General features: G+C 44.7%; 1 protein-coding gene across 1 annotated transcript; it reads left to right on the forward strand.

Annotated features, from left to right (window-relative positions):
• Positions 1–310: 310 nt before the first annotated feature.
• LOC120986896 (protein kinase C delta type-like) lies at positions 311–11,607 on the forward strand. The gene is made up of 6 exons (XM_040415581.1): positions 311–737; positions 5,650–5,930; positions 6,962–7,053; positions 9,987–10,188; positions 11,019–11,162; positions 11,470–11,607. The coding sequence occupies exons 1-6, from the start codon at positions 311–313 to the stop codon at positions 11,605–11,607; spliced, it is 1,284 nt and encodes a 427-aa protein (XP_040271515.1).
• The last annotated feature ends 2,341 nt before the right edge of the window (positions 11,608–13,948 follow it).

Below are 13,948 nucleotides of genomic sequence, written 5' to 3' on the forward strand. Positions count from 1 at the left end.
ATAACGCAGATTATTGCTCCACCTTTGCAGCAGATTTCATTTCATAAAAGTTTCCAATATGTTCCTTAAAGATCACAGTAAAATGGAAACTTATATTTATTCTATCAAATGTAATAAATTTATTTTCAATAAATATTATGTTCAAAATAAGGATGGCAGAAATGGCTGAACACTATTGGTCAGTTCCTGCTCACATCACAACCATGTAACCAGGGCAACTGTGGTGCCCGCATCTGTATAGTAGGTGGCAGTTGGAAGTGGCAGTTAGAGTTGACTGGCGACGGAGGACATACCTGTATCTGCTGACCTGATGGAAAGCGCTACATTGGATTCGGAGGAAGAGAAGATTGTTATGAAGAGGAGAGGAGCGAAGAAAAGAAGAGGAATTCCTGACTCATCGGCTGATGAGCAGAAGGTGATGGAGAAAGAAGAGGAGACTCTCATCAGGAGGAAAGGAGGGAAGAAGAGACGGACCATCCTGACCCCAGTGGATGAAGAGAAGGAGACACCCAAGAGGAGCAAGAAGAGGAAGAAGAGAAGACCATCCAGCTCCTCCAAGAAGACGTCTCCTAAGGATCAGCTCATTCAAGTGAAAGAAGATGTGACTAAAGAGCCCAAATGTGCCAAGAAGAGAAAACTCATCCTTATCTCTTCAAAAGGAGCAAAGAAGTCCCTGATCAAGAAGGAGGACGACACCGTGAAGACAGAAGACCAGCAGAAGGACCAGAGAGTCTCAGGTAGATGCACACATACAGGAATACACAAGTTATACATCCTGGACACTTTGTTATAACTTTACATTAATCTGATCTGTAGCGCTGAGACCTGAGACAAGCAGAAGGAAGGGGATTCCACATTTACAGCTGGGGGGTTACTAGGGGTGGGGGAGGGGTGCTATCTGCCATGTACATTGGGAGCGACAGCGAGACATTCTGTCTTGGTCAGGGTATTTAGATACTAGCTAGAGAAGTATAATGGGAATTAGTCCGTATACCAGGGGCAGACTGGCCATAGACCCTACAGCAAAATTTCCCATGGGCTGATGTCCAAGGGGCCACCTGACCCCTCCTCATGGCTGCCAGCTGGGTATATAACAATCTCATACTCTTAGCAGTAAGTACCTGTATCATTGGTGATACAGTATTCGGTTCTGCAGGGGCGGTATCTTGTGTTGCATTATGGTAATGCTGCCCCTCCTACTTCTGGTGTCCCTGCATACTTATGTGGCCCCGCCTTCTGTCAATTCGAACCCTACTACAATATGGGGCCACTTTTAGTTTTTTTCCAGGGCCACTTTAAGTTCCCAGTCCGCCCCTGCCATATACAGTCCCAAGGTGACTTCTAATATTCTTAATAATGTATTCCAGGAAGTGCATTACTCCTTGTGGAACACCCTGCAGCTGCTGCAGAACTTCTTTTCTTTCGGACACTTTCACATGAAAAGTATTTGTCAGATCCGGGAAAAGAAAATACATAAGAAATGCAGAGTTTTCCATGATCCTTCCTCTCTGTGTAGGTTCCTCTCTGGGTTTAGTTTCCCATATACTGACCCCAATACTGACCTGAATATGTAAGTGGGAAAGAGCCCCCAGGTCTGCAGCATCTGAGCTGTTTAATGCTGTTCTGTAGCAGCTTTGACCCAAAACTGCATTTATTTAGGTGGTTTCAGGTCTTTAATTATTATGGGGTGAGTATTTACTCCGGGGTTTGTATTCAGGGGTCTGGTCTGCAAGTTTACAAACATTTTATTTATGTGTCATTCACTGTATAGTAAAAATGGCGTCATCTTTATCCCACAGGTCAGTACAGTCACAGAGATACTAAATGTACATCGTTTTTTGTGTTTACTACATGTACAAAATAAAATATTCTCAGACCCTGAACCTGTGCACTTATTCTGTGAATGGAGCGTGTAAGGCTTGTTTTTTGAAGACTGAGTTATAATTTTTATTGGTACCAAACATGCAACTTTTTGACCACTTTTTATTCCATTTTTTTGGAGGTGAAGTGACCAAAAAGCAGCAATTCTCGCATTGTGTATTTTTTTAAGGTGTTCACTGTATGGGATATTTCAATTGGTTAGAAGCTTACAGACATGGTGATACCAATAATAGTTTTGTTATAATTTGTATTTTTATATAATAAATAGAAAATAACTTTTTAAATATTTTTTTAAAATGTCATTAAACTTTTGATTAACCACCTCAGCTCCCCTAGCTTAAACCCCCTTAATGACCAGACCACTTTTTACAATTCTGCACTACACTACTTTCACGGTTTATTGCTCGGTCATAACTTACCACCCAAATGAATTTTACCTCCTTTTCTTCTCACTAATAGAGCTTTCATTTGGTGGTATTTCATTGCTGCTGAAATTTTTACTTTTTTTTGTTATTAATCAAAATTGACCGAAATTTTTTGCAAAAAAATGACATTTTTCACTTTCTGTTGTAAAATTTTTCAAACAAAACTACATTTCTATATACATTTTTCTCAAAATTTATTGTTCTACATGTCTTTGATAAAAAAAAATGCAATAAGTGTATATTTATTGGTTTGCGCAAAAGTTATAGCGTTTACAAACTATGGTACAAAAATGTGAATTTCCACATTTTGAAGCAGCTCTGACTTTCTGAGCACCTGTCATGTTTCCTGAGGTTCTACAATGCCCAGACAGTAGAAACACCCCACAAATGACCCCATTTCGGAAAGTAGACACCCTAAGGTATTCGCTGATGGGCATAGTGAGTTCATGGAAGTTTTTATTTTTTGTCACAAGTTAGCGGAAAATGATTTTTTTATTTTTATTTTTTATTTTTTTCTTACAAAGTCTCATATTCCACTAACTTGTGACAAAAAATAAAATTTTACATGAACTCACCATACCCTTCACAGAATACCTTGGGGTGTCTTCTTTCCAAAATGGGGTCACTTGTGGGGAATTTATACTGCCCTGGCATTTTAGGGGCATTTTTTAGAGAGTTTGGAATCCAAATGCGTAAAAAATGCCCTGTGAAATCCTAAAAGTACTCTTTGGAATTTGGGCCCCTTTGCGCACCTAGGCTGCAAAAAAGTGTCACACATGTGGTATCGCCGTACTCAGGGCGATACCACATGTGTGACACTTTTTTGCAGCCTAGGTGCGCAAAGGGGCCCAAATTCCAATGAGAATCAATCTTTACGATTTCACAGGGCATTTTTTTACGCATTTGGATTCCAAACTACTTCTCACGCTTTAGGGCCCCTAAAATGCCAGGGCAGTATAAATACCCCACAAGTGACCCCATTTTGGAAAGAAGACACCCCAAGGTATTCCGTGAGGGGCATGGCGAGTTCCTAGAATATTTTTTTTTTTGCACAAGAGCGGAAAATGATTTTATTTTTATTTTTTTCTTACAAAGTCTCATATTCCACTAACTTGTGACAAAAAATAAAATTTTACATGAACTCGCCATGCCCCTCACAAAATACCTTGGGGTGTCTTCTTTCCAAAATGGGTTCACATGTGGGGTATTTATACTGCCCTGGCATTTTAGGGGCCCTAAAGCGTGAGAAGAAGTCTGGAATATAAATGTCTAAAAATCTTTACGCATTTGGATTCCGTGAGGGGTATGTTGAGTTTTTTTTTGTCACAAGTTAGTGGAATATGAGACTTTGTAAGAAAAAACAAAAAGAAAAAACTATTTCCGCTAACTTGTGCCAAAAAAAAAAATCTTCTATGAACTCGCTATGCCCCTCAAAAGTGATCTTTATAGCGCCGCAGCGATTTTACGGTGTTTTTGCAGTGATCAGAAAAAAAAAGATTCTGTCACTGCGGTGGGGCGGACTGAACGCAAGTGTGCGCACACGATCAGGCCTGATCGGGCGAACACTGCGTTTTTTGTAGAGCCTATAGAACATGTCCTATTCTTGTCCGCAATTGCGGACAAGAAAAGGCATTTTCTATATAGTTCTGGCAATGTGCGGATCCGCAAAATGCGGAAAGCACATTGCCGGTGTCCGTGTTTTGCGGATACGCGGTGTCCGTGTTTTGCGGATCCGTGGATCCGCAAAACACATACGGACGTCTGAATGGAGCCTTACAGGGGGGTGATCAATGACAGGGGGGTGATCAGGGAGTCTATATGGAGTGATCACCTCCCTGCCATTGATCACCCACCTGTAAGGCTCCATTCAGACGTCTGTATGTGTTTTGCGGATCCGTGGATCCGCGGATCCGCAAAACACATACGTACGTCTGAATGGAGCCTTACAGGGGGGTGATCAATGACAGGGGGGTGATCAGGGAGTCTAATATGGGGTGATCAGGGGTTAATAAGGGGTTAATACGTGACAGGGGGGGGTGTAGTGTAGTGGTGTTTGGTGCTACATACAGAGCTGCCTGTGTCCTCTGGTGGTCGATCCAAGCAAAAGGGACCACTAGAGGACCAGGTAGCAGGTATATCAGACGCTGTTAACAAAACAGCGTCTAATATACCTTTTTGGGGTTAAAAAAATCGCATCTACAGCCTGCCAGCGAATGATCGCCGCTGGCAGGCTGTAGATCCACTCGTTTACCTCCCGATCCTGTGAACGCGCGCTCCTGTGTGCGAGCATTCACAGGAAATCTCGCGCCTCGCGAGATGACGCGCCGAAGCGTGAAGGAGGAACAAATCGACCGCCGCCGGAACGCAATCCTGCGTTAGGCGGTCCGGAGGCGGTTAAACATTTGACGCCCACTGTGTATGGAGTCTATACCCTCCTCTGCGATATATGACATACTGTATATATACAGTATGTGACATATCAGGAAGGGTTAAAGGGATTGGTTGACCTTAATATGTCATATTCATTTATATATGATAAAAAGTAAAGCACATTTCACATGCCATTAAAAATAATCCAGTGAAGAGTTATGATGACTTACATAGTATAGCGCCAACTGGTGTTCACAGTGTATAGCAACGTGCGCGTCCATCTACTGAGCTGAGGGCTGCTGGTCACACATGCTCACTCTCCCCAGAGCCAGGTCTCTGCATAGTGATCCTGTGTTCATGGCAGAACAGCCGATAGAAATAGCTTTCTGCGTGGAAGAAGCCTTTTTATTAGCTCCTCTGCAGTGAACACAGGGAAGAAAGCCATGTCTTTCAGCTGCTCTGCAGTGAGCAGAGAGGAGCACTGTGAAGAGACCCGGCTATGAGGGGAGTGACTGACCTGTGACCAGCAGCACCCAGCTCAGTAGCTGCACATTAAACACCAGGTGGCGCCGTACTGTACAAGTAACTGTCAGAACTCTTCACTGGATTATTCAACATACATATGGTACATAGGCGACATGTAATTGTGGGACAACCCTTTAACCCCTAAACACAAAATCACGTGCATGTACATTATATGCATGAAGAGGTTGTAGTCTGAGTCTGTATTTATCTATGGGTGCTGGATGCCAATAAATAGAATAATATAGTCCCCCACCTGTCACCATTCCAAGTCTATGGGACTGCTGGAGAAAGCCCAGCTCTGTGTTTGGCAATGCAGATTCATTACTGTTGTCAACAATGGTCTATGAGAGTAACAGAAAGGGCCAAGACAATCGATGTGGTATTAATGCCTCAGATGAGAATATACCTTTAATTGTCTTCTCTTGTCTTTCTATTATTTCCCCCCCAGTTGAGGACAGTGGTGTTCGGCCAACCTGCTCTAGAAGCACAATCTCCGAGAACATCAGGGAGAGATTAATATTCCATCATGTGCTCGGGGAGGGAAGTTATGGAAAGGTCATCTTGGCTGAGGACACTTCTAACCATCAGAAGTATGCTGTTAAGATCATCAGCAAGAGATCCATGCTTGCCGACTGTGAGGAGGCGGATGTGTTGGTGGAGCACCGAGTGTTACAGCTGGCATCTGGGAGCCCCTTCCTTGTCCACGCGGCCTTTGCATTTCAGACCAAGGTACACTACTGACAACCTCGCTTTTATCAAATGTCTCCACTCATAACCCAATCAGCAGAAAAGGGGCCAGCAGCAGTCGCTGGAGAACCCAAGACCCTTCACTGTAACACCTGACATAATGACTATCCATGTCAGAGCGAATGGGTCTGGTAGGATTGCAGGGGCCCCCAGTGATCAGAAAAATGGAGGTCCTTGAATCCCCATGTGAATGAAGAGGCAAGGTTGCATGAGTGACTGCCTCCACAGTAGCCGCACCACTGCCCCTGTTCTCAGGATTGTTGAGGGCTTCGGCAGATGGACCTCAGTGATCAGACACTTACTACTTATCCTGTGAATACAGATCCACTCACATGAACATGTCCGTTCTGCGGACTACAAACTGCCGAGCTGCAAAACATGAACACCAGCTGTGTGCACCTCACTTTGTGGGGGGGAACCCACTAACTTCAATGGGTCCTCGAATCCATAAGATATGACCAAAGAGGGGACATCTTCTATCTTTTGAGGCGTGATCACACAAACCCAGATGCACACGGAAAGGCCAATGTCCATGTTTTGCGGATCCGTGGTTTGGGAAAATATTCCCTTGTACTCCAAAATATACAATACTTTTTGTATCAAGTCCTCATAGTTTGTAGTATCTCTTACTTGCAGTTATGAATGATCCTTCATTGTTTCTCCTCGCCATGTCATGGACACACGGACACTCGGATCATTAGAGTACGGTTATCAGATCTGTGTCTAGTAAAGTGCTGAGCACCATGTCTCCATCACAGGACCAGGACAGATTTATAGCAGATGGAGGAAGGCAGTGAAGGTTTCTATTCATAACTGCAAGCAGAGATCATAACTGAGAACCTGATACAGAAAGATTATAAAGCTGTATAATCTTTCACTATATACAAAGAATAACCGTTACTTAATGAAACTTGAATATCCCTTCAAGGATTACAGAAGCCGCTGCTATATTCTGTCCAGTAAATGTGTAAATGTGATCTGATGGATCAGTAATGGCGTCTTCTATGTCACAGATGCTTGTTCTACTTGGGCTGGAATACATGAGCTGCGGGGACCTTGATCAATTCCTGAGGATGAAGGGGCGGCTTGACATCCCCAGTGCAAGGTAAGGCTGGATACAAAACCTCAGCTAAAGGCCTCATGCACATGGCCGTATTCCGCGGCCGAGAGCGGTCCGTGGTAACCCGGCCGGGATTCCTGCTGACATTGGTTGCTATGACGCCGTTCGCTTCATGCCGCCGCTGCACTACAGTAATACACTGGTATAGATCATACGAGGGTATTACTGTAGTGCAGCGGCAGCATGAAGCGCACGGCCAAACGGTCAGAAGATGCCATGAAATGTTAGATACAGCGTCCTGCCTCATGTACATCACACTGATGAGATCTGCTCCCCCGTTTCTTCTCTACCAAAGAAGGATTGAAGAAATGTTCCTCAGGAAATGTTAGGGAATGTTTCCCCTCTTCCTTGGGCTGTGATCCTCCATCTGATATTAAAAGACATACAGGAGAACAGATCTCCCCTGTGTGATGTGAAGGAACCTTAGGACTCTTTCACACAGGCTTTGCGAGAATAGGTGCGGGTGCGTTGCGGGAACATGCGCGATTTTTGTAATGCATTTTGTAATGCGTTTTGCACTCGCGTGAGAAAAATCGCGCATGTTTGGTACCCAAACCCGAACTTCTTCACAGAAGTTTGGGCTTGGGATCGGTGTTCTGTAGATTGTATTATTTTCCCTTATAACATGGTTATAAGGGAAAATAATAGCATTCTGAATACAGAATGCATAGTAAAATAGCGCTGGAGGGGTTAAAAAAATAAAATTAAATTAAACTCACCTTAGGCTACTTTCACACTAGCGTTCCGCTTGTGAGTTCCGTTTGAAGGCTCTCACAAGCGGCCCCGAACGCATCCGTACAGCCTCAATGCATTCTGAGTGAATGCGGTTCCGCTCAGAATGCCTCAGTCTGGCACCGTTTGACCTCCATTCCGCTCAGCAGGCGGACACCCGAATGCAGCTTGCAGCGTTCGGGTGTCCGCCTGGCCGTGCAGACACCAGACGGATCCGCTCCGAACGCAAGTGTGAAAGTAGCCTTAGTCCACTTGATCGCGCAGCCCGGCTTCTCTTCTGTCTCCTTCTTTGCTGATTGCAGGAAAAGGACCTGTGGTCACGTCACTCCGGTCATCACATGGTCCATCACATGACCCATCACCATGGTAAAAGATCATGTGATGGATCATGTGATGACCGGAATGACGTCACCACAGGTCCTTTTCCTGCAATCAGCAAAGAAGGAGACAGAAGAGAAGCCGGGCTGCGCGATCAAGTGGACTAAGGTGAGTTTAATTTTTTATTTTTTTTAAATTAACCCCTCCAGCGCTATTTTACTATGCATTCTGTAATCAGAATCCTATTATTTTCCCTTATAACCATGTTATAAGGGAAAATAATAATGATCGGGTCTCCATCCTGATCGTCTCCTAGCAACCGTGCGTGAAAATCGCACCGCATCCGCACTTGCTTGCGGATGCCTGTGATTTTTATGCAACCCCATTCATTTCTATGGGGCCTGCGTTACGTGAAAAACGCACAAAAAGGAGCATGCTGCGATTTTCACGCAACGCACAAGTGATGCGTGAAAATCACAGCTCGTGTGCACAGCCCCATAGAAATGAATGGATCATGATTCAGTGCGGGTTCAACACATCGCATCCGCGCGGAATACTCGCCCGTGTGAAAGGGGCCTTAGGCTACTTTCAGACTCGCGTTTGGTGCGGATCCGTCATGGATCTGCACAGACGGATCTGTTCAGATAATACAACCGTCTGCATCCGTTCAGAACGGATCCGTTTGTATTATCTGTAACATGGCCAAAACAGATCCGTCTTGAACACCATTGAAAGTCAATGGAGGACGGATCCGTTTTCTATTGTGCCAGATTGTGTCATAGAAAACAGATCCGTCCCTATTGACTTACATTGTGTGTCAGAACGGATCCGTTTGGCTCAGTTTCATCAGACGGACACCAAAGCGCTGCAAGCAGCGTTTTGGTGTCCGCCTCCAAGGCGGAATGGAGACGGAACGGAGGCAAACTGATGCATTCTGAGCGGATCCTTTTCCATTCAGAATGCATTAGGGCAAATCCGTTTTGGACCGCTTGTGAGAGCCCTGAACGGATCTCACAAATGGAAAGCCAAAGCGCCAGAATGATAGTAGTTTTAGGCCCCATTTACACGTCCGCAATTTCGTTCCGCATTTTGTGGAACGGAATTGCGGACCTATTCATTTTAAATGGGGCTGCACGATGTGCGGCCCGTCTCCGGAAATGCGGATCCGCACTTCCGGGTCCGCATTTCTGTTCCCGAAAAAAAATAGAACATGTCCTATTCTTGCCCACAATTGCGGACAAGAATAGGCATATTCTATTAGTGCCGGTGATGTGCGGTCCGCAAAATGCGGAACGCACATTGCCGCTCTCCGTGTTTTGCGGGTCCGCGGATCCGTAAAACACGTTACGGACGTGTGAATGGAGCCTTAATCACATTCCCAGGTATTAGAGGGGTTCTCCAGGAATGGTCAATGGTCACAAGCAACTTGTCCTAGAATGTGACTAGAACTGGTTTCCTCCAATAGTAGAGCTGCTTAAGGCGGTGAGGGTAGCGTCCTCACTATACACTGAGCCCTGCTCCTGACTGCACTTTACATTGGTGAGTGTTCCTGTCAGGGTCATAGGATGGATCTATTACTGTGTGTTGTAGACCAGGATCCTGTATATATGATATGCCGTCAGGCCTGAGCAGAGGGCAACCCGTCCTAGTCAGGTTGGTTCTGGCCATTAACAATCATTCCTGGAGACACCCTTTAATAGCAATCCATGTGATTTTAAGCCCCCATACAGCCCTGGCCATAAGAAATTGTCTCATCAGTGGAAAGTGATGACATTGATTTTTGACTCTTATTCCAGTGACTGGTAAGAATGTCTAACAGTCTTCTGTGTTATCCTCGCATTATATTCATTTAATTACTTTTCTGACAGATTCTATGCCGCTGAGCTCGTGTGTGGCATCCAATTTCTCCATTCGAAGGGAATCATCCACAGAGACCTCAAGCCCGAGAACATCCTGGTGGCTGAGACGGGCCATATTAAGATCACGGATTTCGGTCTCGCACTTGAGAACATGCTTGGAGACCGCACAGCCACCGAATATGCTGGAACAAAAGGCTTTGTGGCTCCTGAGGTGAGAAAAAGGGAGTTTTCTCATTTCCACCATTCCATTTGTATTAAAGGGGTTTTCCAGGTTTGGAATATCGGTCGCATATTCTCAGCTTCAGCCATTAATATCACATTGGTGGAGGTCCGACTCTTGGCACCCCCACCTATTACCTGTTTGAAGGGTCCTCATTGATGGTCTGAGCTCTACCTCATTGATTACTGCACGCCACCTACCTGATGCCGGCTACTGCAGCTTCTTCTCATTGACGTGAACGGGACAAGGCTGCAATAACCTGCAGGTAGCGCCTGGCCCTTCATACAGCTGATTGGTGGGGATGACGAGAGTCAGACCCCCACTGATCTGATACTGATGGCCTATTCTGAAGAAAGATAATGAATATTCTGAATCCCTTGAATGATGGTAATTCTTATTTTTAATCATTTATTTTCTCATCATTATGTATTGATGAATGCCTCCTGTTCTGGACCCGGCCAATTCTGGAAATTAAATTTTTCAATTTCTCTTCCTTGCCTTCTTAGGGCCATACTTTTTAATGCCAATGTATTGAGAAACTGTAAAAAAAAAAATATTTATGGAGAAGAAAAAGAAAACTTTTACGGCGTTCACTATGCAGTAAAATTACTTATTCTGCAAATCAGTTATTGTCAGGGGAAGCTCAGTGTGGCCATTCAATTCCACTGCAGTGGGTGCTGGTGGAGAAACCTAATATTTGAATGTGCCTGTTCCAATAAATAAACCACCATGTAGCACTTGATCACACTGAGCCTGTAAAAGTGAGATTTCCTCTGTCACCTTCATATGCCGTGTAGTCACTCTTCTCTCCTTTCTGGCAGATGCTGGCTGGGAAGGAGTATGGCGTCGGAGTGGACTGGTATTCATTTGGTGTCATCTTAAATGAAATTATCACCAGTGAGTGCACTTACAATCCTGCACTGTTTGACAAAACACGCTCCGGCGCTAAAGACATCATTAAAAAGGTCAGTATGTTCCTACATGACACTACTGTACTGTATACAATGTTACATGACAACCTGTGATAGGAGAGATCTCCCACTACGATGCCCCATAGTGCACCATGATCTCATTCGCCACGGTAGTGTTAAGGGGCAAACGTTAGGGGAAATTTTTCAAAACAAGCACAAGGGAAAAGTGGAGAATTTGCCAATAGAAACCAATTAGATTGCTTATTTCATTTCCCATATATGTAAGATCTGGAGTCTGATTGGTCATTGTGTTCAGACGTCGTTATAGTGACTAAGTTATAATTACAATCCTCATTTTCAGCTCCTCCAGAAACATCCTGCCAAGCGCTTAGGAGTCCACGGGAACATCCGAGGCCATCATTTCTTCCAGCATATTGACTGGGTCTCTGTGGAAGCCCTTCGGATGGCCCCACCACACATCCCTGTAGTAAGTAAATGAAAAAAAGCTCTTCCCTGGTCTAGATACACTTTATATACTGTATATGATTCTCAATGTCAGGGGCTTGATAGGGGGACATGTTGGCAGATGGTAAAGAGGGGTGCAGCCGTCACAGGACATGGTAGTTTGGTGACTGGGCCACTGAACTCCAAATCCAGGAATGCATGTCACCATACAGAGCTTTTATGTATGACTTAGTGGAGAAGAGCACCACAACCCACATGAGGATGTAGAGGAAGAGAAATACTACTGAATTAAAATGTCAGGTTCTGGACAGTGCTTGAGGTCCTGATCTGACACATATATCCTCCATGATGTTCAATTATTCTTTATGCAGATTTTACTAGGATTGCCTCAACATGATAACTTCTGTCCATACTTCCTAGTAGGGTATGTACATGCCATAGAGAGGGGCCAGATATTTTTATTCGATGACCTACAATATCTATATACAGGTCATCAGTATCTGGTGGGAGTACCACACTATGGAAAGCCGGCTGATCAGCTATTTGAGAAGGCACCGGCGCTGGCTAAATCACTGTGGCCTTCTTCCAGCCGAAGTCAATATCGGCAGAATACAAACCGATCCTAATCAGAACCAGAGGGCAGAAACCAGGGAGTCACATCAAGTACAAAAGGGGTCAGGCAAAGAGTAAACTTTAACCAGGCAGAGGTCAGAATCACATAGGACAGAAAATAAATGAAGCAGGGTAGGATGGTAAAATACCAATCACAGGCAACCTGTGGTCAGCAGGCTGCCCATTTAAGTAGGCTGTTATTCCTGGTCACATGACACTTCCAGCGTCACGTGATGATGATGTCAGTGTGCTGGACGTGCGCTTATGATGGAGGATGGGTACATAAGGTGATCATATTACATGTGATAATACTACCAGCAGAAGCTTCATATCAGGTCTGTGACGACTTGTGATGATCATATCCTCATTTTCATCTATTTTTTTCTTATAGCCATCTACACCTCAACGCTGTGCCAAGCGATTCAACCTGGGCATAATGGAGGCAGCAGCGGCCAAGAAGGGACCTTTACCATCTAAACATCAGGCCATTTTCAGAGGGTTTTCATTTGTCACCCGGTAAACCCTCCACCCGCTCTAATGTCATCAGAGCAATATGTCCTCCTGAGCTCCTGGAGACGGACAGAAGAACAGACCCAGGTATATAGCTGGAAATAAGTGGTGATCCTATACAGCTGTATGAAATTCCTAATGATTCAAGATTTATGTTGCCCCAAATGTGTAGCTTCAGTTTCATGAGCATTAAATAATTGTGTAAAATCCCTCATCTTCACATGAGCTCTCAGTCTTCATATATTATACCACATCTTGTGGTATCTGTATTGATTCATCCTGTCATATATCCTACAGTGTGAAGACCATGAAGAACTATGACAACAGGACCTGCGATTGGCACTGGGCTGAAGAAAAATAACATCTGGAAGACACTTGATGAGAGAGGACACTGGTCCTGGAGCTCACAGATCAACGCTGGATGACTGTGGGTATGTATACGGGCATTTGATCCAGGGACTATATTCCCACTGCCATATTTGCAGTCAGGAAGGAGTGTTTTTCCCCTTAGATCAGGACAGATTGGCAAATGTCATAAAGGGTTTTTTCTCACCTTCCTGTGGATCAACACAGTTGCCCTTCCCCGAATTCAGCCATTCCCCTAATCAAAAGTACAATTCGGACCACCTTTTGTGGACAGATTAGGCCTTGTTCACATCAGCATTCAGCCTTTCCGTTCTCCTGCTCCATTATAGGAGCAGGAGAACGGAAAGGACGGATTCGGCTCATAACTGAGCCGAGCGGAGCCTACGGACCTCATAGACCCCCATAGACTATAATGGGGTCCGTTAGGTTTCTGCTCAGAAGATGATTTTGGAGCGGAGACAAAATCATCTTCTGAGCGGAAACCTAACGGACCCCATTATAGTCTATGGGGGTCTATGAGGTCCGTAGGCTTCGCTCGGCTCAGTTATGAGCCGAATCCGTCCTTTCCGTTCTCCTGCTCCTATAACGGAGCAGGAGAACGGAAAGGCTGAATGCTGATGTGAACATAGCCTTATTTAGTAATTGATTCAGGGACTAATCTGACTGCCATGCGTGGAGTCGGGAAGGAATTTTCCCTCATGTGAAGCTGATGGCTGAGGCTCAGTGAGGTTTTTTCGCCTTCCTCTGGATTAATAATATCTGATCCAGGGAAATAGTCTGACTGCCCTAAGCGGAGTCGGGAAGGAATTTTTCCCCCTACAGGGGGTTTTTTCGCCTTCCCCTGAATCAATAAAAGTCAATGGATCTAACATATCCTTGACTTTGAT

The sequence above is a fragment of the Bufo bufo genome, chromosome 1, assembly GCF_905171765.1.
Source record: "Bufo bufo chromosome 1, aBufBuf1.1, whole genome shotgun sequence".
In the NCBI taxonomy this organism is placed as follows: domain Eukaryota; kingdom Metazoa; phylum Chordata; class Amphibia; order Anura; family Bufonidae; genus Bufo; species Bufo bufo.